Source organism: Micromys minutus (assembly GCF_963924665.1).
Source record: "Micromys minutus genome assembly, chromosome: 7".
NCBI lineage: Eukaryota > Metazoa > Chordata > Mammalia > Rodentia > Muridae > Micromys > Micromys minutus.
In genome coordinates this window covers 70,837,097-70,860,768 of record NC_137976.1, presented here as the reverse complement: position 1 = coordinate 70,860,768, position 23,672 = coordinate 70,837,097, and the positions used below count along the sequence as shown (strand labels likewise).

The following is a 23,672-nucleotide window of genomic DNA, read 5'->3' as shown; positions in this document are numbered from 1 at the left end:
GTCTGTTAGGCCTTTTATTTATTTATTTATTTATTTATTTATTTATTTATTTATTTATTTATTTATTTTTACTAAGCTTTCTATTAAATATATCAAAACCACATGGGGCTCCATGGTTGAACAAGTCCGTGAAAACAAGACATTTCTGCCACCTTAAACAAACAGTCTTTCCAAACAGTTCAAAATTCTTTCCAGACAGGCAGGGATCTGCCAGAGGGGCTGTGGCTGGCACCATGCTGGTGAGGGAAGGCCAGAGCTGGTCCTCTCAGCCTTCCCACCCGAGAGCTGTCCAGGGGCCAGGCTGGCGGGGCGGGCAAGCCCACAGGCGTCACCGGCGGTATCGGTAGCGCTTGAAGTGGAACCAGAGCTGGAAGATTCCATTGGCGAACTGGCAGCGGAAGCCGTGGCGGTGTGAGTACTCCCACTCGCGACTGACAATCTTGAAGGCGATGTCCTCGTAGGGCGGGCCTGCGTGGAAGCGCAGGATGGCAAAGTCCCGGTTGTCCGCACAGGCCTCCAGGAAGTACTCGGGGGTGGCGCGCTTCCGGATGAGGTCCGGGTAGAAGATGTTGAATTTGTAGCCCTGCACAGTTTTGGGTGGAGGGTTGTCGAAGTCATAATGCGTCTGGTTGTACTTGTTCCACTCGAAGCCCGTATGCACGCGGTTGAAGAAGCGCGGCTTGCGCGGCCGGTACTTGTCGGCCCACAGGTAGGCAAGGCCACCCAGTGGCATCTCCACGCTGAACTGCGCCTCGTCCTGCCCCATGCCCTCCCTCGCACGCCGGAAGAAGATGTCTTCGGCGCTCTCGCTCGCATCACCTGTGGCCTGAAGCTGCTGGCGAGACAGCTGCAGGTGCTGCTGGTCCTCGTGCGACTCCAGCACATGCGCGTCCAGAGGCAGCTCGTGTACTGTGAGCAGCCGCGGGCTGTAGCGGCCGGCGTCGTAGTCGGCCAGGCTCTGCTGGATCAGGTCCTCCTCCATCAGCACCGCCTCGCCCTCTGCCTCGCCCTCTGCCTCCCCTGCTGCTGTGGCCTCCTCGGGTTCCACGGGGTCCACGGGATCCACTGAAGTCCCGGGGCTGGGAGGCTGCTCCTCAGGTTCGGGGCTGTGGGGGGCTGCGGGCTCTGACTTGAGGATGGGGAAGAGCGGCTCGCTCTCCACACCCTGCTCCTGCTTCAGTTTGAACAGCTTCTGTCTGAGAACATCTTGGTGGCGCTCACGGAGCCTGGCCCTGGCCATGTGTGCACGCAACTGCTGCAGCAGGCTCTCCCAGTAGCCCATGTCCAGGTTGGGGCCGCCAGCTCGGATCTTGCCCTCGATGCCCTGGAAGATGACTTGCAGCTGGTTGTATGTCTTTCCCTGGAACACTGACTGGACGTCGGAGCTGACCGAGGCGTTGACGCCCTCACGACGCTCACCTGGGCCCTTGCCGGAGGCCTCCAGCTTTCGGAGTTTGGCGATCTCATCCTCTGTGATGGTTGTCATGTCCCGCCAGAAATCCACGTTCTTGCCCTGCTCCAGTTCCATGTACACCTGGATGTCCTCGAGCAGGTCCTCCAGGTCTGCCACCGTGAGGCCACTGAGGAAGGTGTAGGGCTCGTGCATCTCCACGGCAAGATCATCGTCCTCGTCCTCGGCACTGATGTACTTGGCCAGCAGGTCAATGGGCTTGGCCCGCCCATCGCGGATTCTGATCTTGGAGCGAAGCTTGGCCTGCCGCAGGTGGAAGCTGTCCTCCTGCTCCTCCCAGGTCTTGAAGTGCTCTGCCTCCTTCTCCCGCTGCAGCAGCTCCAGCTCCTGCTCCCGCGTGGCCTTCGCCCGCTCCCGCTCCAGCCGCAGCCGCTTCACCTTCTGCAGCTCCAGCCGGTTCTCCTCCTGGATCCTCTTGTTGCGCTCCTTAAGCTCCTTTTCTTCCAGGCGGTTGATGCCTTTCTTCTCCAAGGCCTTGTTCCAGATGAAGGTTCCCAGCAGGTTGTTATCCCCAAAGGGGTTGTCGGTGTTGGTGTAGCCCATGTACTCCTCGCCCCAGCCCATCTTCTCGCGCTTCTTGCGCTCCTTAGCTTCCTTCTTGGCCAGTCTCCGCGCACGCTTCTCCTCAGGCGTCTCCAAGGCTTTGAGCAGCTCTTCTTGCTGCTTGCGCTCCTCCCGCAGCCGCAGCCGCAGCCGCAGCCGCAGCCGTTCCTGCAGGCTCTGCTGCTGGCTCATGGCCAGGGCAGTTGTCCCGGGACTCCGGGAGCGGAGTTAGATGCTGATGACCCTGGAGACCAGGAGCGGAGCGCCCGTGACGCTTCCGGGCCCGGGAGCCCTGTGCCCTCTCCTCACCTGAGTCAGAGTGGGAGGACTGGTCCTGTGAGTGCTGTCGGGGTGGCCGCAGGCTCCGGCTTCGCCTCCTAGACCTCTGCTGATGGTCTCCTTCTGAATCTGACCCGCGCCCTCGACTGCGCCGCTTGCTTGCGTTCTTTCGCGGCGCCGCTCCTGTTCCCGTCGCCGCCTTCGGTTGCTCGCCCATGGCTCCCGGCTGCGGCTGCGACTCCGATGCTTCCGACCCCTGCGACAGGCAGACCCTGAGCGCCAGCCAGAGTCCCGACCCACTTGGTGGTCCGCGCCGCGCATGCGCGGGCGTGTGATCTGCTTTTTCATTTTGATTTTATAGTTGAGAAATGGCTGTGAGTCTTGGAACAAACTTGGGACTTTTAAAAGTTGGACAAAATGCATTTTCCATTATGATATTGCTATAAGCCTTTGGGAGCCACGTATAGGAATATGGTGGTTTGAATAAAAGTGGCCGCTATAGGCCCACAGGGAGTGGTACCATTAGGAGGGGAGACCTTATAGGAGTAGGTGTTGTTTTGTTGGAGGAAGAGTGTCACTGGGAGTAAGCATTGAAGTTTTAGAAGCTCAAGCTAGGCCTAGTGGCTTACTGTCTCTTTCTGCTACCTGCTGATCCAGAGTAGAAGGACTTCCAGCTCCTTCTCCAGCACCATGTCTACCTGCCATGATGATAATGGACTCTGAACTATAAGCCAGCAGCAATAAAGTGTTTTCTTTTATAAGAGTTACTGTGGTCATGGTGTCTCTTCATAGCAATAAAAAGCCTAACTAAGACATGGTCAATATGTGATTTAACTGTATTAGTGTTTGTCTCATGAACTTGGGGGCCCTTGTGTTTGGAACTTAAATGTTTAGAATTGCAATATTCTTGTAGATTTTTTCTTTTATGAATACTTAATGTCCTTCCCTATCTCTTCTCATTAGTTTTGTTTTGAAGGTTTTTTGTTAGGTGCTAAAATGGTTACACCTGCTTGCTTCTTATGCCCATTTACTTGGAATACCATTTCTACCTTTTTACCCAGAAGTGATTTCTATCCTTGATGGTTAAGTGTGTTTCTTCAATTCAACAGATAGATAGATCATGTTAGGTCCAGTCTGTTAGGCCTTTTATTTATTTATTTATTTATTTATTTATTTATTTTATTTATTTTTTTTTTTTACTAAGCTTTCTATTAAATATATCAAAACCACATGGGGCTCCATGGTTGAACAAGTCCGTGAAAACAAGACATTTCTGCCACCTTAAACAAACAGTCTTTCCAAACAGTTCAAAATTCTTTCCAGACAGGCAGGGATCTGCCAGAGGGGCTGTGGCTGGCACCATGCTGGTGAGGGAAGGCCAGAGCTGGTCCTCTCAGCCTTCCCACCCGAGAGCTGTCCAGGGGCCAGGCTGGCGGGGCGGGCAAGCCCACAGGCGTCACCGGCGGTATCGGTAGCGCTTGAAGTGGAACCAGAGCTGGAAGATTCCATTGGCGAACTGGCAGCGGAAGCCGTGGCGGTGTGAGTACTCCCACTCGCGACTGACAATCTTGAAGGCGATGTCCTCGTAGGGCGGGCCTGCGTGGAAGCGCAGGATGGCAAAGTCCCGGTTGTCCGCACAGGCCTCCAGGAAGTACTCGGGGGTGGCGCGCTTCCGGATGAGGTCCGGGTAGAAGATGTTGAATTTGTAGCCCTGCACAGTTTTGGGTGGAGGGTTGTCGAAGTCATAATGCGTCTGGTTGTACTTGTTCCACTCGAAGCCCGTATGCACGCGGTTGAAGAAGCGCGGCTTGCGCGGCCGGTACTTGTCGGCCCACAGGTAGGCAAGGCCACCCAGTGGCATCTCCACGCTGAACTGCGCCTCGTCCTGCCCCATGCCCTCCCTCGCACGCCGGAAGAAGATGTCTTCGGCGCTCTCGCTCGCATCACCTGTGGCCTGAAGCTGCTGGCGAGACAGCTGCAGGTGCTGCTGGTCCTCGTGCGACTCCAGCACATGCGCGTCCAGAGGCAGCTCGTGTACTGTGAGCAGCCGCGGGCTGTAGCGGCCGGCGTCGTAGTCGGCCAGGCTCTGCTGGATCAGGTCCTCCTCCATCAGCACCGCCTCGCCCTCTGCCTCGCCCTCTGCCTCCCCTGCTGCTGTGGCCTCCTCGGGTTCCACGGGGTCCACGGGATCCACTGAAGTCCCGGGGCTGGGAGGCTGCTCCTCAGGTTCGGGGCTGTGGGGGGCTGCGGGCTCTGACTTGAGGATGGGGAAGAGCGGCTCGCTCTCCACACCCTGCTCCTGCTTCAGTTTGAACAGCTTCTGTCTGAGAACATCTTGGTGGCGCTCACGGAGCCTGGCCCTGGCCATGTGTGCACGCAACTGCTGCAGCAGGCTCTCCCAGTAGCCCATGTCCAGGTTGGGGCCGCCAGCTCGGATCTTGCCCTCGATGCCCTGGAAGATGACTTGCAGCTGGTTGTATGTCTTTCCCTGGAACACTGACTGGACGTCGGAGCTGACCGAGGCGTTGACGCCCTCACGACGCTCACCTGGGCCCTTGCCGGAGGCCTCCAGCTTTCGGAGTTTGGCGATCTCATCCTCTGTGATGGTTGTCATGTCCCGCCAGAAATCCACGTTCTTGCCCTGCTCCAGTTCCATGTACACCTGGATGTCCTCGAGCAGGTCCTCCAGGTCTGCCACCGTGAGGCCACTGAGGAAGGTGTAGGGCTCGTGCATCTCCACGGCAAGATCATCGTCCTCGTCCTCGGCACTGATGTACTTGGCCAGCAGGTCAATGGGCTTGGCCCGCCCATCGCGGATTCTGATCTTGGAGCGAAGCTTGGCCTGCCGCAGGTGGAAGCTGTCCTCCTGCTCCTCCCAGGTCTTGAAGTGCTCTGCCTCCTTCTCCCGCTGCAGCAGCTCCAGCTCCTGCTCCCGCGTGGCCTTCGCCCGCTCCCGCTCCAGCCGCAGCCGCTTCACCTTCTGCAGCTCCAGCCGGTTCTCCTCCTGGATCCTCTTGTTGCGCTCCTTAAGCTCCTTTTCTTCCAGGCGGTTGATGCCTTTCTTCTCCAAGGCCTTGTTCCAGATGAAGGTTCCCAGCAGGTTGTTATCCCCAAAGGGGTTGTCGGTGTTGGTGTAGCCCATGTACTCCTCGCCCCAGCCCATCTTCTCGCGCTTCTTGCGCTCCTTAGCTTCCTTCTTGGCCAGTCTCCGCGCACGCTTCTCCTCAGGCGTCTCCAAGGCTTTGAGCAGCTCTTCTTGCTGCTTGCGCTCCTCCCGCAGCCGCAGCCGCAGCCGCAGCCGCAGCCGTTCCTGCAGGCTCTGCTGCTGGCTCATGGCCAGGGCAGTTGTCCCGGGACTCCGGGAGCGGAGTTAGATGCTGATGACCCTGGAGACCAGGAGCGGAGCGCCCGTGACGCTTCCGGGCCCGGGAGCCCTGTGCCCTCTCCTCACCTGAGTCAGAGTGGGAGGACTGGTCCTGTGAGTGCTGTCGGGGTGGCCGCAGGCTCCGGCTTCGCCTCCTAGACCTCTGCTGATGGTCTCCTTCTGAATCTGACCCGCGCCCTCGACTGCGCCGCTTGCTTGCGTTCTTTCGCGGCGCCGCTCCTGTTCCCGTCGCCGCCTTCGGTTGCTCCGCCCATGGCTCCCGGCTGCGGCTGCGACTCCGATGCTTCCGACCCCTGCGACAGGCAGACCCTGAGCGCCAGCCAGAGTCCCGACCCACTTGGTGGTCCGCGCCGCGCATGCGCGGGCGTGTGATCTGCTTTTTCATTTTGATTTTATAGTTGAGAAATGGCTGTGAGTCTTGGAACAAACTTGGGACTTTTAAAAGTTGGACAAAATGCATTTTCCATTATGATATTGCTATAAGCCTTTGGGAGCCACGTATAGGAATATGGTGGTTTGAATAAAAGTGGCCGCTATAGGCCCACAGGGAGTGGTACCATTAGGAGGGGAGACCTTATAGGAGTAGGTGTTGTTTTGTTGGAGGAAGAGTGTCACTGGGAGTAAGCATTGAAGTTTTAGAAGCTCAAGCTAGGCCTAGTGGCTTACTGTCTCTTTCTGCTACCTGCTGATCCAGAGTAGAAGGACTTCCAGCTCCTTCTCCAGCACCATGTCTACCTGCCATGATGATAATGGACTCTGAACTATAAGCCAGCAGCAATAAAGTGTTTTCTTTTATAAGAGTTACTGTGGTCATGGTGTCTCTTCATAGCAATAAAAAGCCTAACTAAGACATGGTCAATATGTGATTTAACTGTATTAGTGTTTGTCTCATGAACTTGGGGGCCCTTGTGTTTGGAACTTAAATGTTTAGAATTGCAATATTCTTGTAGATTTTTTCTTTTATGAATACTTAATGTCCTTCCCTATCTCTTCTCATTAGTTTTGTTTTGAAGGTTTTTTGTTAGGTGCTAAAATGGTTACACCTGCTTGCTTCTTATGCCCATTTACTTGGAATACCATTTCTACCTTTTTACCCAGAAGTGATTTCTATCCTTGATGGTTAAGTGTGTTTCTTCAATTCAACAGATAGATAGATCATGTTAGGTCCAGTCTGTTAGGCCTTTTATTTATTTATTTATTTATTTATTTATTTATTTATTTATTTTTTTACTAAGCTTTCTATTAAATATATCAAAACCACATGGGGCTCCATGGTTGAACAAGTCCGTGAAAACAAGACATTTCTGCCACCTTAAACAAACAGTCTTTCCAAACAGTTCAAAATTCTTTCCAGACAGGCAGGGATCTGCCAGAGGGGCTGTGGCTGGCACCATGCTGGTGAGGGAAGGCCAGAGCTGGTCCTCTCAGCCTTCCCACCCGAGAGCTGTCCAGGGGCCAGGCTGGCGGGGCGGGCAAGCCCACAGGCGTCACCGGCGGTATCGGTAGCGCTTGAAGTGGAACCAGAGCTGGAAGATTCCATTGGCGAACTGGCAGCGGAAGCCGTGGCGGTGTGAGTACTCCCACTCGCGACTGACAATCTTGAAGGCGATGTCCTCGTAGGGCGGGCCTGCGTGGAAGCGCAGGATGGCAAAGTCCCGGTTGTCCGCACAGGCCTCCAGGAAGTACTCGGGGGTGGCGCGCTTCCGGATGAGGTCCGGGTAGAAGATGTTGAATGTGTAGCCCTGCACAGTTTTGGGTGGAGGGTTGTCGAAGTCATAATGCGTCTGGTTGTACTTGTTCCACTCGAAGCCCGTATGCACGCGGTTGAAGAAGCGCGGCTTGCGCGGCCGGTACTTGTCGGCCCACAGGTAGGCACGGCCACCCAGTGGCATCTCCACGCTGAACTGCGCCTCGTCCTGCCCCATGCCCTCCCTCGCACGCCGGAAGAAGATGTCTTCGGCGCTCTCGCTCGCGCTCGCATCACCTGTGGCCTGAAGCTGCTGGCGAGACAGCTGCAGGTGCTGCTGGTCCTCGTGCGACTCCAGCACATGCGCGTCCAGAGGCAGCTCGTGTACTGTGAGCAGCCGCGGGCTGTAGCGGCCGGCGTCGTAGTCGGCCAGGCTCTGCTGGATCAGGTCCTCCTCCATCAGCACCGCCTCGCCCTCTGCCTCGCCCTCTGCCTCCCCTGCTGCTGTGGCCTCCTCGGGTTCCACGGGGTCCACGGGATCCACTGAAGTCCCGGGGCTGGGAGGCTGCTCCTCAGGTTCGGGGCTGTGGGGGGCTGCGGGCTCTGACTTGAGGATGGGGAAGAGCGGCTCGCTCTCCACACCCTGCTCCTGCTTCAGTTTGAACAGCTTCTGTCTGAGAACATCTTGGTGGCGCTCACGGAGCCTGGCCCTGGCCATGTGTGCACGCAACTGCTGCAGCAGGCTCTCCCAGTAGCCCATGTCCAGGTTGGGGCCGCCAGCTCGGATCTTGCCCTCGATGCCCTGGAAGATGACTTGCAGCTGGTTGTATGTCTTTCCCTGGAACACTGACTGGACGTCGGAGCTGACCGAGGCGTTGACGCCCTCACGACGCTCACCTGGGCCCTTGCCGGAGGCCTCCAGCTTTCGGAGTTTGGCGATCTCATCCTCTGTGATGGTTGTCATGTCCCGCCAGAAATCCACGTTCTTGCCCTGCTCCAGTTCCATGTACACCTGGATGTCCTCGAGCAGGTCCTCCAGGTCTGCCACCGTGAGGCCACTGAGGAAGGTGTAGGGCTCGTGCATCTCCACGGCAAGATCATCGTCCTCGTCCTCGGCACTGATGTACTTGGCCAGCAGGTCAATGGGCTTGGCCCGCCCATCGCGGATTCTGATCTTGGAGCGAAGCTTGGCCTGCCGCAGGTGGAAGCTGTCCTCCTGCTCCTCCCAGGTCTTGAAGTGCTCTGCCTCCTTCTCCCGCTGCAGCAGCTCCAGCTCCTGCTCCCGCGTGGCCTTCGCCCGCTCCCGCTCCAGCCGCAGCCGCTTCACCTTCTGCAGCTCCAGCCGGTTCTCCTCCTGGATCCTCTTGTTGCGCTCCTTAAGCTCCTTTTCTTCCAGGCGGTTGATGCCTTTCTTCTCCAAGGCCTTGTTCCAGATGAAGGTTCCCAGCAGGTTGTTATCCCCAAAGGGGTTGTGGGTGTTGGTGTAGCCCATGTACTCCTCGCCCCAGCCCATCTTCTCGCGCTTCTTGCGCTCCTTAGCTTCCTTCTTGGCCAGTCTCCGCGCACGCTTCTCCTCAGGCGTCTCCAAGGCTTTGAGCAGCTCTTCTTGCTGCTTGCGCTCCTCCCGCAGCCGCAGCCGCAGCCGCAGCCGTTCCTGCAGGCTCTGCTGCTGGCTCATGGCCAGGGCAGTTGTCCCGGGACTCCGGGAGCGGAGTTAGATGCTGATGACCCTGGAGACCAGGAGCGGAGCGCCCGTGACGCTTCCGGGCCCGGGAGCCCTGTGCCCTCTCCTCACCTGAGTCAGAGTGGGAGGACTGGTCCTGTGAGTGCTGTCGGGGTGGCCGCAGGCTCCGGCTTCGCCTCCTAGACCTCTGCTGATGGTCTCCTTCTGAATCTGACCCGCGCCCTCGACTGCGCCGCTTGCTTGCGTTCTTTCGCGGCGCCGCTCCTGTTCCCGTCGCCGCCTTCGGTTGCTCCGCCCATGGCTCCCGGCTGCGGCTGCGACTCCGATGCTTCCGACCCCTGCGACCGGCAGACCCTGAGCGCCAGCCAGAGTCCCGACCCATTTGGCGGTCCGCGCCGCGCATGCGCGGGCGTGTGATCTGCTTTTTCGTTTTGATTTTATAGTTGAGAAATGGCTGTGAGTCTTGGAACAAACTTTGGACTTTTAAACGACCTTGAGATTATTATAGACTATGGGGACTTTTAAAAGTTGGACAAAATGCATTTTGCATTATGATATTGCTATAAGCCTTTGGGAGCCACGTATAGGAATATGGTGGTTTGAATAAAAGTGGCGGCTATAGGCCCACAGGGAGTGGTACCATTAGGAGGGGAGACCTTATAGGAGTAGGTGTTGTTTTGTTGGAGGAAGAGTGTCACTGGGAGTAAGCATTGAAGTTTTAGAAGCTCAAGCTAGGCCTAGTGGCTTACTGTCTCTTTCTGCTACCTGCTGATCCAGAGTAGAAGGACTTCCAGCTCCTTCTCCAGCACCATGTCTACCTGCCATGATGATAATGGACTCTGAACTATAAGCCAGCAGCAATAAAGTGTTTTCTTTTATAAGAGTTACTGTGGTCATGGTGTCTCTTCATAGCAATAAAAAGCCTAACTAAGACATGGTCAATATGTGATTTAACTGTATTAGTGTTTGTCTCATGAACTTGGGGGCCCTTGTGTTTGGAACTTAAATGTTTAGAATTGCAATATTCTTGTAGATTTTTTCTTTTATGAATACTTAATGTCCTTCCCTATCTCTTCTCATTAGTTTTGTTTTGAAGGTTTTTTGTTAGGTACTAAAATGGTTACACCTGCTTGCTTCTTATGCCCATTTACTTGGAATACCATTTCTACCTTTTTACCCAGAAGTGATTTCTATCCTTGATGGTTAAGTGTGTTTCTTCAATTCAACAGATAGATAGATCATGTTAGGTCCAGTCTGTTAGGCCTTTTATTTATTTATTTATTTATTTATTTATTTATTTATTTTTTTTTTTTTTACTAAGCTTTCTATTAAATATATCAAAACCACATGGGGCTCCATGGTTGAACAAGTCCGTGAAAACAAGACATTTCTGCCACCTTAAACAAACAGTCTTTCCAAACAGTTCAAAATTCTTTCCAGACAGGCAGGGATCTGCCAGAGGGGCTGTGGCTGGCACCATGCTGGTGAGGGAAGGCCAGAGCTGGTCCTCTCAGCCTTCCCACCGGAGAGCTGTCCAGGGGCCAGGCTGGCGGGGCGGGCAAGCCCACAGGCGTCACCGGCGGTATCGGTAGCGCTTGAAGTGGAACCAGAGCTGGAAGATTCCATTGGCGAACTGGCAGCGGAAGCCGTGGCGGTGTGAGTACTCCCACTCGCGACTGACAATCTTGAAGGCGATGTCCTCGTAGGGCGGGCCTGCGTGGAAGTGCAGGATGGCAAAGTCCCGGTTGTCCGCACAGGCCTCCAGGAAGTACTCGGGGGTGGCGCGCTTCCGGATGAGGTCCGGGTAGAAGATGTTGAATGTGTAGCCCTGCACAGTTTTGGGTGGAGGGTTGTCGAAGTCATAATGCGTCTGGTTGTACTTGTTCCACTCGAAGCCCGTATGCACGCGGTTGAAGAAGCGCGGCTTGCGCGGCCGGTACTTGTCGGCCCACAGGTAGGCACGGCCACCCAGTGGCATCTCCACGCTGAACTGCGCCTCGTCCTGCCCCATGCCCTCCCTCGCACGCCGGAAGAAGATGTCTTCGGCGCTCTCGCTCGCATCACCTGTGGCCTGAAGCTGCTGGCGAGACAGCTGCAGGTGCTGCTGGTCCTCGTGCGACTCCAGCACATGCGCGTCCAGAGGCAGCTCGTGTACTGTGAGCAGCCGCGGGCTGTAGCGGCCGGCGTCGTAGTCGGCCGGCCAGGCTCTGCTGGATCAGGTCCTCCTCCATCAGCACCGCCTCGCCCTCTGCCTCGCCCTCTGCCTCCCCTGCTGCTGTGGCCTCCTCGGGTTCCACGGGGTCCACGGGATCCACTGAAGTCCCGGGGCTGGGAGGCTGCTCCTCAGGTTCGGGGCTGTGGGGGGCTGTGGGCTCTGACTTGAGGATGGGGAAGAGCGGCTCGCTCTCCACACCCTGCTCCTGCTTCAGTTTGAACAGCTTCTGTCTGAGAACATCTTGGTGGCGCTCACGGAGCCTGGCCCTGGCCATGTGTGCACGCAACTGCTGCAGCAGGCTCTCCCAGTAGCCCATGTCCAGGTTGGGGCCGCCAGCTCGGATCTTGCCCTCGATGCCCTGGAAGATGACTTGCAGCTGGTTGTATGTCTTTCCCTGGAACACTGACTGGACGTCGGAGCTGACCGAGGCGTTGACGCCCTCACGACGCTCACCTGGGCCCTTGCCGGAGGCCTCCAGCTTTCGGAGTTTGGCGATCTCATCCTCTGTGATGGTTGTCATGTCCCGCCAGAAATCCACGTTCTTGCCCTGCTCCAGTTCCATGTACACCTGGATGTCCTCGAGCAGGTCCTCCAGGTCTGCCACCGTGAGGCCACTGAGGAAGGTGTAGGGCTCGTGCATCTCCACGGCAAGATCATCGTCCTCGTCCTCGGCACTGCTGTACTTGGCCAGCAGGTCAATGGGCTTGGCCCGCCCATCGCGGATTCTGATCTTGGAGCGAAGCTTGGCCTGCCGCAGGTGGAAGCTGTCCTCCTGCTCCTCCCAGGTCTTGAAGTGCTCTGCCTCCTTCTCCCGCTGCAGCAGCTCCAGCTCCTGCTCCCGCGTGGCCTTCGCCCGCTCCCGCTCCAGCCGCAGCCGCTTCACCTTCTGCAGCTCCAGCCGGTTCTCCTCCTGGATCCTCTTGTTGCGCTCCTTAAGCTCCTTTTCTTCCAGGCGGTTGATGCCTTTCTTCTCCAAGGCCTTGTTCCAGATGAAGGTTCCCAGCAGGTTGTTATCCCCAAAGGGGTTGTCGGTGTTGGTGTAGCCCACGTACTCCTCGCCCCAGCCCATCTTCTCGCGCTTCTTGCGCTCCTTAGCTTCCTTCTTGGCCAGTCTCCGCGCACGCTTCTCCTCAGGCGTCTCCAAGGCTTTGAGCAGCTCTTCTTGCTGCTTGCGCTCCTCCCGCAGCCGCAGCCGCAGCCGCAGCCGCAGCCGTTCCTGCAGGCTCTGCTGCTGGCTCATGGCCAGGGCAGTTGTCCCGGGACTCCGGGAGCGGAGTTAGATGCTGATGACCCTGGAGACCAGGAGCGGAGCGCCCGTGACGCTTCCGGGCCCGGGAGCCCTGTGCCCTCTCCTCACCTGAGTCAGAGTGGGAGGACTGGTCCTGTGAGTGCTGTCGGGGTGGCCGCAGGCTCCGGCTTCGCCTCCTAGACCTCTGCTGATGGTCTCCTTCTGAATCTGACCCGCGCCCTCGACTGCGCCGCTTGCTTGCGTTCTTTCGCGGCGCCGCTCCTGTTCCCGTCGCCGCCTTCGGTTGCTCCGCCCATGGCTCCCGGCTGTGGCTGCGACTCCGATGCTTCCGACCCCTGAGACAGGCAGACCCTGAGCGCCAGCCAGAGTCCCGACCCATTTGGTGGTCCGCGCCGCGCATGCGCGGGCGTGTGATCTGCTTTTTCATTTTGATTTTATAGTTGAGAAATGGCTGTGAGTCTTGGAACAAACTTGGGACTTTTAAAAGTTGGACAAAATGCATTTTCCATTATGATATTGCTATAAGCCTTTGGGAGCCACGTATAGGAATATGGTGGTTTGAATAAAAGTGGCCGCTATAGGCCCACAGGGAGTGGTACCATTAGGAGGGGAGACCTTATAGGAGTAGGTGTTGTTTTGTTGGAGGAAGAGTGTCACTGGGAGTAAGCATTGAAGTTTTAGAAGCTCAAGCTAGGCCTAGTGGCTTACTGTCTCTTTCTGCTACCTGCTGATCCAGAGTAGAAGGACTTCCAGCTCCTTCTCCAGCACCATGTCTACCTGCCATGATGATAATGGACTCTGAACTATAAGCCAGCAGCAATAAAGTGTTTTCTTTTATAAGAGTTACTGTGGTCATGGTGTCTCTTCATAGCAATAAAAAGCCTAACTAAGACATGGTCAATATGTGATTTAACTGTATTAGTGTTTGTCTCATGAACTTGGGGGCCCTTGTGTTTGGAACTTAAATGTTTAGAATTGCAATATTCTTGTAGATTTTTTCTTTTATGAATACTTAATGTCCTTCCCTATCTCTTCTCATTAGTTTTGTTTTGAAGGTATTTTGTTAGGTACTAAAATGGTTACACCTGCTTGCTTCTTATGCCCATTTACTTGGAATACCATTTCTACCTTTTTACCCAGAAGTGATTTCTATCCTTGATGGTTAAGTGTGTTTCTTCAATTCAACAGATAGATAGATCATGTTAGGTCCAGTCTGTTAGGCCTTTTATTTATTTATTTATTTATTTATTTATTTATTTATTTATTTATTTACTAAGCTTTCTATTAAATATATCAAAACCACATGGGGCTCCATGGTTGAACAAGTCCGTGAAAACAAGACATTTCTGCCACCTTAAACAAACAGTCTTTCCAAACAGTTCAAAATTCTTTCCAGACAGGCAGGGATCTGCCAGAGGGGCTGTGGCTGGCACCATGCTGGTGAGGGAAGGCCAGAGCTGGTCCTCTCAGCCTTCCCACCCGAGAGCTGTCCAGGGGCCAGGCTGGCGGGGCGGGCAAGCCCACAGGCGTCACCGGCGGTATCGGTAGCGCTTGAAGTGGAACCAGAGCTGGAAGATTCCATTGGCGAACTGGCAGCGGAAGCCGTGGCGGTGTGAGTACTCCCACTCGCGACTGACAATCTTGAAGGCGATGTCCTCGTAGGGCGGGCCTGCGTGGAAGCGCAGGATGGCAAAGTCCCGGTTGTCCGCACAGGCCTCCAGGAAGTACTCGGGGGTGGCGCGCTTCCGGATGAGGTCCGGGTAGAAGATGTTGAATTTGTAGCCCTGCACAGTTTTGGGTGGAGGGTTGTCGAAGTCATAATGCGTCTGGTTGTACTTGTTCCACTCGAAGCCCGTATGCACGCGGTTGAAGAAGCGCGGCTTGCGCGGCCGGTACTTGTCGGCCCACAGGTAGGCACGGCCACCCAGTGGCATCTCCACGCTGAACTGCGCCTCGTCCTGCCCCATGCCCTCCCTCGCACGCCGGAAGAAGATGTCTTCGGCGCTCTCGCTCGCGCTCGCATCACCTGTGGCCTGAAGCTGCTGGCGAGACAGCTGCAGGTGCTGCTGGTCCTCGTGCGACTCCAGCACATGCGCGTCCAGAGGCAGCTCGTGTACTGTGAGCAGCCGCGGGCTGTAGCGGCCGGCGTCGTAGTCGGCCAGGCTCTGCTGGATCAGGTCCTCCTCCATCAGCACCGCCTCGCCCTCTGCCTCGCCCTCTGCCTCCCCTGCTGCTGTGGCCTCCTCGGGTTCCACGGGGTCCACGGGATCCACTGAAGTCCCGGGGCTGGGAGGCTGCTCCTCAGGTTCGGGGCTGTGGGGGGCTGCGGGCTCTGACTTGAGGATGGGGAAGAGCGGCTCGCTCTCCACACCCTGCTCCTGCTTCAGTTTGAACAGCTTCTGTCTGAGAACATCTTGGTGGCGCTCACGGAGCCTGGCCCTGGCCATGTGTGCACGCAACTGCTGCAGCAGGCTCTCCCAGTAGCCCATGTCCAGGTTGGGGCCGCCAGCTCGGATCTTGCCCTCGATGCCCTGGAAGATGACTTGCAGCTGGTTGTATGTCTTTCCCTGGAACACTGACTGGACGTCGGAGCTGACCGAGGCGTTGACGCCCTCACGACGCTCACCTGGGCCCTTGCCGGAGGCCTCCAGCTTTCGGAGTTTGGCGATCTCATCCTCTGTGATGGTTGTCATGTCCCGCCAGAAATCCACGTTCTTGCCCTGCTCCAGTTCCATGTACACCTGGATGTCCTCGAGCAGGTCCTCCAGGTCTGCCACCGTGAGGCCACTGAGGAAGGTGTAGGGCTCGTGCATCTCCACGGCAAGATCATCGTCCTCGTCCTCGGCACTGCTGTACTTGGCCAGCAGGTCAATGGGCTTGGCCCGCCCATCGCGGATTCTGATCTTGGAGCGAAGCTTGGCCTGCCGCAGGTGGAAGCTGTCCTCCTGCTCCTCCCAGGTCTTGAAGTGCTCTGCCTCCTTCTCCCGCTGCAGCAGCTCCAGCTCCTGCTCCCGCGTGGCCTTCGCCCGCTCCCGCTCCAGCCGCAGCCGCTTCACCTTCTGCAGCTCCAGCCGGTTCTCCTCCTGGATCCTCTTGTTGCGCTCCTTAAGCTCCTTTTCTTCCAGGCGGTTGATGACTTTCTTCTCCAAGGCCTTGTTCCAGATGAAGGTTCCCAGCAGGTTGTTATCCCCAAAGGGGTTGTGGGTGTTGGTGTAGCCCATGTACTCCTCGCCCCAGCCCATCTTCTCGCGCTTCTTGCGCTCCTTAGCTTCCTTCTTGGCCAGTCTCCGCGCACGCTTCTCCTCAGGCGTCTCCAAGGCTTTGAGCAGCTCTTCTTGCTGCTTGCGCTCCTCCCGCAGCCGCAGCCGCAGCCGCAGCCGCAGCCGTTCCTGCAGGCTCTGCTGCTGGCTCATGGCCAGGGCAGTTGTCCCGGGACTCCGGGAGCGGAGTTAGATGCTGATGACCCTGGAGACCAGGAGCGGAGCGCCCGTGACGCTTCCGGGCCCGGGAGCCCTGTGCCCTCTCCTCACCTGAGTCAGAGTGGGAGGACTGGTCCTGTGAGTGCTGTCGGGGTGGCCGCAGGCTCCGGCTTCGCCTCCTAGACCTCTGCTGATGGTCTCCTTCTGAATCTGACCCGCGCCCTCGACTGCGCCGCTTGCTTGCGTTCTTTCGCGGCGCCGCTCCTGTTCCCGTCGCCGCCTTCGGTTGCTCCGCCCATGGCTCCCGGCTGCGGCTGCGACTCCGACGCTTCCGACCCCTGCGACCGGCAGACCCTGAGCGCCAGCCAGAGTCCCGACCCATTTGGCGGTCCGCGCCGCGCATGCGCGGGCGTGTGATCTGCTTTTTCGTTTTGATTTTATAGTTGAGAAATGGCTGTGAGTCTTGGAACAAACTTTGGACTTTTAAACGACCTTGAGATTATTATAGACTATGGGGACTTTTAAAAGTTGGACAAAATGCATTTTGCATTATGATATTGCTATAAGCCTTTGGGAGCCACGTATAGGAATATGGTGGTTTGAATAAAAGTGGCGGCTATAGGCCCACAGGGAGTGGTACCATTAGGAGGGGAGACCTTATAGGAGTAGGTGTTGTTTTGTTGGAGGAAGAGTGTCACTGGGAGTAAGCATTGAAGTTTTAGAAGCTCAAGCTAGGCCTAGTGGCTTACTGTCTCTTTCTGCTACCTGCTGATCCAGAGTAGAAGGACTTCCAGCTCCTTCTCCAGCACCATGTCTACCTGCCATGATGATAATGGACTCTGAACTATAAGCCAGCAGCAATAAAGTGTTTTCTTTTATAAGAGTTACTGTGGTCATGGTGTCTCTTCATAGCAATAAAAAGCCTAACTAAGACATGGTCAATATGTGATTTAACTGTATTAGTGTTTGTCTCATGAACTTGGGGGCCCTTGTGTTTGGAACTTAAATGTTTAGAATTGCAATATTCTTGTAGATTTTTTCTTTTATGAATACTTAATGTCCTTCCCTATCTCTTCTCATTAGTTTTGTTTTGAAGGTATTTTGTTAGGTACTAAAATGGTTACACCTGCTTGCTTCTTATGCCCATTTACTTGGAATACCATTTCTACCTTTTTACCCAGAAGTGATTTCTATCCTTGATGGTTAAGTGTGTTTCTTCAATTCAACAGATAGATAGATCATGTTAGGTCCAGTCTGTTAGGCCTTTTATTTATTTATTTATTTATTTATTTATTTATTTATTTATTTACTAAGCTTTCTATTAAATATATCAAAACCACATGGGGCTCCATGGTTGAACAAGTCCGTGAAAACAAGACATTTCTGCCACCTTAAACAAACAGTCTTTCCAAACAGTTCAAAATTCTTTCCAGACAGGCAGGGATCTGCCAGAGGGGCTGTGGCTGGCACCATGCTGGTGAGGGAAGGCCAGAGCTGGTCCTCTCAGCCTTCCCACCCGAGAGCTGTCCAGGGGCCAGGCTGGCGGGGCGGGCAAGCCCACAGGCGTCACCGGCGGTATCGGTAGCGCTTGAAGTGGAACCAGAGCTGGAAGATTCCATTGGCGAACTGGCAGCGGAAGCCGTGGCGGTGTGAGTACTCCCACTCGCGACTGACAATCTTGAAGGCGATGTCCTCGTAGGGCGGGCCTGCGTGGAAGCGCAGGATGGCAAAGTCCCGGTTGTCCGCACAGGCCTCCAGGAAGTACTCGGGGGTGGCGCGCTTCCGGATGAGGTCCGGGTAGAAGATGTTGAATTTGTAGCCCTGCACAGTTTTGGGTGGAGGGTTGTCGAAGTCATAATGCGTCTGGTTGTACTTGTTCCACTCGAAGCCCGTATGCACGCGGTTGAAGAAGCGCGGCTTGCGCGGCCGGTACTTGTCGGCCCACAGGTAGGCACGGCCACCCAGTGGCATCTCCACGCTGAACTGCGCCTCGTCCTGCCCCATGCCCTCCCTCGCACGCCGGAAGAAGATGTCTTCGGCGCTCTCGCTCGCGCTCGCATCACCTGTGGCCTGAAGCTGCTGGCGAGACAGCTGCAGGTGCTGCTGGTCCTCGTGCGACTCCAGCACATGCGCGTCCAGAGGCAGCTCGTGTACTGTGAGCAGCCGCGGGCTGTAGCGGCCGGCGTCGTAGTCGGCCAGGCTCTGCTGGATCAGGTCCTCCTCCATCAGCACCGCCTCGCCCTCTGCCTCGCCCTCTGCCTCCCCTGCTGCTGTGGCCTCCTCGGGTTCCACGGGGTCCACGGGATCCACTGAAGTCCCGGGGCTGGGAGGCTGCTCCTCAGGTTCGGGGCTGTGGGGGGCTGCGGGCTCTGACTTGAGGATGGGGAAGAGCGGCTCGCTCTCCACACCCTGCTCCTGCTTCAGTTTGAACAGCTTCTGTCTGAGAACATCTTGGTGGCGCTCACGGAGCCTGGCCCTGGCCATGTGTGCACGCAACTGCTGCAGCAGGCTCTCCCAGTAGCCCATGTCCAGGTTGGGGCCGCCAGCTCGGATCTTGCCCTCGATGCCCTGGAAGATGACTTGCAGCTGGTTGTATGTCTTTCCCTGGAACACTGACTGGACGTCGGAGCTGACCGAGGCGTTGACGCCCTCACGACGCTCACCTGGGCCCTTGCCGGAGGCCTCCAGCTTTCGGAGTTTGGCGATCTCATCCTCTGTGATGGTTGTCATGTCCCGCCAGAAATCCACGTTCTTGCCCTGCTCCAGTTCCATGTACACCTGGATGTCCTCGAGCAGGTCCTCCAGGTCTGCCACCGTGAGGCCACTGAGGAAGGTGTAGGGCTCGTGCATCTCCACGGCAAGATCATCGTCCTCGTCCTCGGCACTGCTGTACTTGGCCAGCAGGTCAATGGGCTTGGCCCGCCCATCGCGGATTCTGATCTTGGAGCGAAGCTTGGCCTGCCGCAGGTGGAAGCTGTCCTCCTGCTCCTCCCAGGTCTTGAAGTGCTCTGCCTCCTTCTCCCGCTGCAGCAGCTCCAGCTCCTGCTCCCGCGTGGCCTTCGCCCGCTCCCGCTCCAGCCGCAGCCGCTTCACCTTCTGCAGCTCCAGCCGGTTCTCCTCCTGGATCCTCTTGTTGCGCTCCTTAAGCTCCTTTTCTTCCAGGCGGTTGATGCCTTTCTTCTCCAAGGCCTTGTTCCAGATGAAGGTTCCCAGCAGGTTGTTATCCCCAAAGGGGTTGTCGGTGTTGGTGTAGCCCATGTACTCCTCGCCCCAGCCCATCTTCTCGCGCTTCTTGCGCTCCTTAGCTTCCTTCTTGGCCAGTCTCCGCGCACGCTTCTCCTCAGGCGTCTCCAAGGCTTTGAGCAGCTCTTCTTGCTGCTTGCGCTCCTCCCGCAGCCGCAGCCGCAGCCGCAGCCGCAGCCGTTCCTGCAGGCTCTGCTGCTGGCTCATGGCCAGGGCAGTTGTCCCGGGACTCCGGGAGCGGAGTTAGATGCTGATGACCCTGGAGACCAGGAGCGGAGCGCCCGTGACGCTTCCGGGCCCGGGAGCCCTGTGCCCTCTCCTCACCTGAGTCAGAGTGGGAGGACTGGTCCTGTGAGTGCTGTCGGGGTGGCCGCAGGCTCCGGCTTCGCCTCCTAGACCTCTGCTGATGGTCTCCTTCTGAATCTGACCCGCGCCCTCGACTGCGCCGCTTGCTTGCGTTCTTTCGCGGCGCCGCTCCTGTTCCCGTCGCCGCCTTCGGTTGCTCCGCCCATGGCTCCCGGCTGCGGCTGCGACTCCGACGCTTCCGACCCCTGCGACCGGCAGACCCTGAGCGCCAGCCAGAGTCCCGACCCATTTGGCGGTCCGCGCCGCGCATGCGCGGGCGTGTGATCTGCTTTTTCGTTTTGATTTTATAGTTGAGAAATGGCTGTGAGTCTTGGAACAAACTTTGGACTTTTAAACGACCTTGAGATTATTATAGACTATGGGGACTTTTAAAAGTTGGACAAAATGCATTTTGCATTATGATATTGCTATAAGCCTTTGGGAGCCACGTATAGGAATATGGTGGTTTGAATAAAAGTGGCGGCTATAGGCCCACAGGGAGTGGTACCATTAGGAGGGGAGACCTTATAGGAGTAGGTGTTGTTTTGTTGGAGGAAGAGTGTCACTGGGAGTAAGCATTGAAGTTTTAGAAGCTCAAGCTAGGCCTAGTGGCTTACTGTCTCTTTCTGCTACCTGCTGATCCAGAGTAGAAGGACTTCCAGCTCCTTCTCCAGCACCATGTCTACCTGCCATGATGATAATGGACTCTGAACTATAAGCCAGCAGCAATAAAGTGTTTTCTTTTATAAGAGTTACTGTGGTCATGGTGTCTCTTCATAGCAATAAAAAGCCTAACTAAGACATGGTCAATATGTGATTTAACTGTATTAGTGTTTGTCTCATGAACTTGGGGGCCCTTGTGTTTGGAACTTAAATGTTTAGAATTGCAATATTCTTGTAGATTTTTTCTTTTATGAATACTTAATGTCCTTCCCTATCTCTTCTCATTAGTTTTGTTTTGAAGGTATTTTGTTAGGTACTAAAATGGTTACACCTGCTTGCTTCTTATGCCCATTTACTTGGAATACCATTTCTACCTTTTTACCCAGAAGTGATTTCTATCCTTGATGGTTAAGTGTGTTTCTTCAATTCAACAGATAGATAGATCATGTTAGGTCCAGTCTGTTAGGCCTTTTATTTATTTATTTATTTATTTATTTATTTATTTATTTATTTACTAAGCTTTCTATTAAATATATCAAAACCACATGGGGCTCCATGGTTGAACAAGTCCGTGAAAACAAGACATTTCTGCCACCTTAAACAAACAGTCTTTCCAAACAGTTCAAAATTCTTTCCAGACAGGCAGGGATCTGCCAGAGGGGCTGTGGCTGGCACCATGCTGGTGAGGGAAGGCCAGAGCTGGTCCTCTCAGCCTTCCCACCCGAGAGCTGTCCAGGGGCCAGGCTGGCGGGGCGGGCAAGCCCACAGGCGTCACCGGCGGTATCGGTAGCGCTTGAAGTGGAACCAGAGCTGGAAGATTCCATTGGCGAACTGGCAGCGGAAGCCGTGGCGGTGTGAGTACTCCCACTCGCGACTGACAATCTTGAAGGCGATGTCCTCGTAGGGCGGGCCTGCGTGGAAGCGCAGGATGGCAAAGTCCCGGTTGTCCGCACAGGCCTCCAGGAAGTACTCGGGGGTGGCGCGCTTCCGGATGAGGTCCGGGTAGAAGATGTTGAATTTGTAGCCCTGCACAGTTTTGGGTGGAGGGTTGTCGAAGTCATAATGCGTCTGGTTGTACTTGTTCCACTCGAAGCCCGTATGCACGCGGTTGAAGAAGCGCGGCTTGCGCGGCCGGTACTTGTCGGCCCACAGGTAGGCACGGCCACCCAGTGGCATCTCCACGCTGAACTGCGCCTCGTCCTGCCCCATGCCCTCCCTCGCACGCCGGAAGAAGATGTCTTCGGCGCTCTCGCTCGCGCTCGCATCACCTGTGGCCTGAAGCTGCTGGCGAGACAGCTGCAGGTGCTGCTGGTCCTCGTGCGACTCCAGCACATGCGCGTCCAGAGGCAGCTCGTGTACTGTGAGCAGCCGCGGGCTGTAGCGGCCGGCGTCGTAGTCGGCCAGGCTCTGCTGGATCAGGTCCTCCTCCATCAGCACCGCCTCGCCCTCTGCCTCGCCCTCTGCCTCCCCTGCTGCTGTGGCCTCCTCGGGTTCCACGGGGTCCACGGGATCCACTGAAGTCCCGGGGCTGGGAGGCTGCTCCTCAGGTTCGGGGCTGTGGGGGGCTGCGGGCTCTGACTTGAGGATGGGGAAGAGCGGCTCGCTCTCCACACCCTGCTCCTGCTTCAGTTTGAACAGCTTCTGTCTGAGAACATCTTGGTGGCGCTCACGGAGCCTGGCCCTGGCCATGTGTGCACGCAACTGCTGCAGCAGGCTCTCCCAGTAGCCCATGTCCAGGTTGGGGCCGCCAGCTCGGATCTTGCCCTCGATGCCCTGGAAGATGACTTGCAGCTGGTTGTATGTCTTTCCCTGGAACACTGACTGGACGTCGGAGCTGACCGAGGCGTTGACGCCCTCACGACGCTCACCTGGGCCCTTGCCGGAGGCCTCCAGCTTTCGGAGTTTGGCGATCTCATCCTCTGTGATGGTTGTCATGTCCCGCCAGAAATCCACGTTCTTGCCCTGCTCCAGTTCCATGTACACCTGGATGTCCTCGAGCAGGTCCTCCAGGTCTGCCACCGTGAGGCCACTGAGGAAGGTGTAGGGCTCGTGCATCTCCACGGCAAGATCATCGTCCTCGTCCTCGGCACTGCTGTACTTGGCCAGCAGGTCAATGGGCTTGGCCCGCCCATCGCGGATTCTGATCTTGGAGCGAAGCTTGGCCTGCCGCAGGTGGAAGCTGTCCTCCTGCTCCTCCCAGGTCTTGAAGTGCTCTGCCTCCTTCTCCCGCTGCAGCAGCTCCAGCTCCTGCTCCCGCGTGGCCTTCGCCCGCTCCCGCTCCAGCCGCAGCCGCTTCACCTTCTGCAGCTCCAGCCGGTTCTCCTCCTGGATCCTCTTGTTGCGCTCCTTAAGCTCCTTTTCTTCCAGGCGGTTGATGCCTTTCTTCTCCAAGGCCTTGTTCCAGATGAAGGTTCCCAGCAGGTTGTTATCCCCAAAGGGGTTGTCGGTGTTGGTGTAGCCCATGTATTCCTCGCCCCAGCCCATCTTCTCGCGCTTCTTGCGCTCCTTAGCTTCCTTCTTGGCCAGTCTCCGCGCACGCTTCTCCTCAGGCGTCTCCAAGGCTTTGAGCAGCTCTTCTTGCTGCTTGCGCTCCTCCCGCAGCCGCAGCCGCAGCCGCAGCCGTTCCTGCAGGCTCTGCTGCTGGCTCATGGCCAGGGCAGTTGTCCCGGGACTCCGGGAGCGGAGTTAGATGCTGATGACCCTGGAGACCAGGAGCGGAGCGCCCGTGACGCTTCCGGGCCCGGGAGCCCTGTGCCCTCTCCTCACCTGAGTCAGAGTGGGAGGACTGGTCCTGTGAGTGCTGTCGGGGTGGCCGCAGGCTCCGGCTTCGCCTCCTAGACCTCTGCTGATGGTCTCCTTCTGAATCTGACCAGCGCCCTCGACTGCGCCGCTTGCTTGCGTTCTTTCGCGGCGCCGCTCCTGTTCCCGTCGCCGCCTTCGGTTGCTCCGCCCATGGCTCCCGGCTGCGGCTGCGACTCCGATGCTTCCGACCCCTGCGACCGGCAGACCCTGAGCGCCAGCCAGAGTCCCGACCCATTTGGCGGTCCGCGCCGCGCATGCGCGGGCGTGTGATCTGCTTTTTCGTTTTGATTTTATAGTTGAGAAATTGCTGTGAGTCTTGGAACAAACTTTGGACTTTTAAACGACCTTGAGATTATTATAGACTATGGGGACTTTTAAAAGTTGGACAAAATGCATTTTGCATTATGATATTGCTATAAGCCTTTGGGAGCCACGTATAGGAATATGGTGGTTTGAATAAAAGTGGCGGCTATAGGCCCACAGGGAGTGGTACCATTAGGAGGGGAGACCTTATAGGAGTAGGTGTTGTTTTGTTGGAGGAAGAGTGTCACTGGGAGTAAGCATTGAAGTTTTAGAAGCTCAAGCTAGGCCTAGTGGCTTACTGTCTCTTTCTGCTACCTGCTGATCCAGATGTAGAACTTCCAGCTCCTTCTCCAGCACCATGTCTACCTGCCATGATGATAATGG

At 56.3% G+C, this 23,672-nt stretch overlaps 6 protein-coding genes across 6 annotated transcripts; all 6 read right to left on the bottom strand.

The window, feature by feature from the left end:
- Positions 1–328: 328 nt before the first annotated feature.
- LOC308423050 (splicing factor Cactin-like) lies at positions 329–2,614 on the bottom strand (the record flags this gene model as incomplete). Its single annotated transcript, XM_080919672.1, is given in 4 exon segments — positions 329–2,242; positions 2,248–2,274; positions 2,277–2,456; positions 2,459–2,614. Coding segments are annotated over 4 exon segments (2,277 nt in total).
- A 1,135-nt stretch (positions 2,615–3,749) lies between these two features.
- Positions 3,750–6,036, bottom strand: LOC308422197 (splicing factor Cactin-like; the record flags this gene model as incomplete). The annotated part of the gene is given in 5 exon segments (XM_080918690.1): positions 3,750–5,663; positions 5,669–5,695; positions 5,698–5,877; positions 5,880–5,936; positions 5,938–6,036. Coding segments are annotated over 5 exon segments (2,277 nt in total).
- Positions 6,037–7,165: 1,129 nt separating this feature from the next.
- LOC308422181 (splicing factor Cactin-like) lies at positions 7,166–9,431 on the bottom strand (the record flags this gene model as incomplete). Its single annotated transcript, XM_080918665.1, is given in 5 exon segments — positions 7,166–9,078; positions 9,081–9,120; positions 9,123–9,293; positions 9,296–9,352; positions 9,354–9,431. Coding segments are annotated over 5 exon segments (2,259 nt in total).
- A 4,611-nt stretch (positions 9,432–14,042) lies between these two features.
- Positions 14,043–16,314, bottom strand: LOC308422180 (splicing factor Cactin-like; the record flags this gene model as incomplete). The annotated part of the gene is given in 5 exon segments (XM_080918664.1): positions 14,043–15,961; positions 15,964–16,003; positions 16,006–16,176; positions 16,179–16,235; positions 16,237–16,314. Coding segments are annotated over 5 exon segments (2,265 nt in total).
- Positions 16,315–17,498: 1,184 nt separating this feature from the next.
- LOC308422179 (splicing factor Cactin-like) lies at positions 17,499–19,791 on the bottom strand (the record flags this gene model as incomplete). The annotated part of the gene is given in 5 exon segments (XM_080918663.1): positions 17,499–19,417; positions 19,420–19,459; positions 19,462–19,632; positions 19,635–19,691; positions 19,693–19,791. Coding segments are annotated over 5 exon segments (2,286 nt in total).
- Positions 19,792–20,954: 1,163 nt separating this feature from the next.
- Positions 20,955–23,220, bottom strand: LOC308422297 (splicing factor Cactin-like; the record flags this gene model as incomplete). The annotated part of the gene is given in 5 exon segments (XM_080918826.1): positions 20,955–22,867; positions 22,870–22,909; positions 22,912–23,082; positions 23,085–23,141; positions 23,143–23,220. Coding segments are annotated over 5 exon segments (2,259 nt in total).
- Positions 23,221–23,672: the final 452 nt, after the last annotated feature.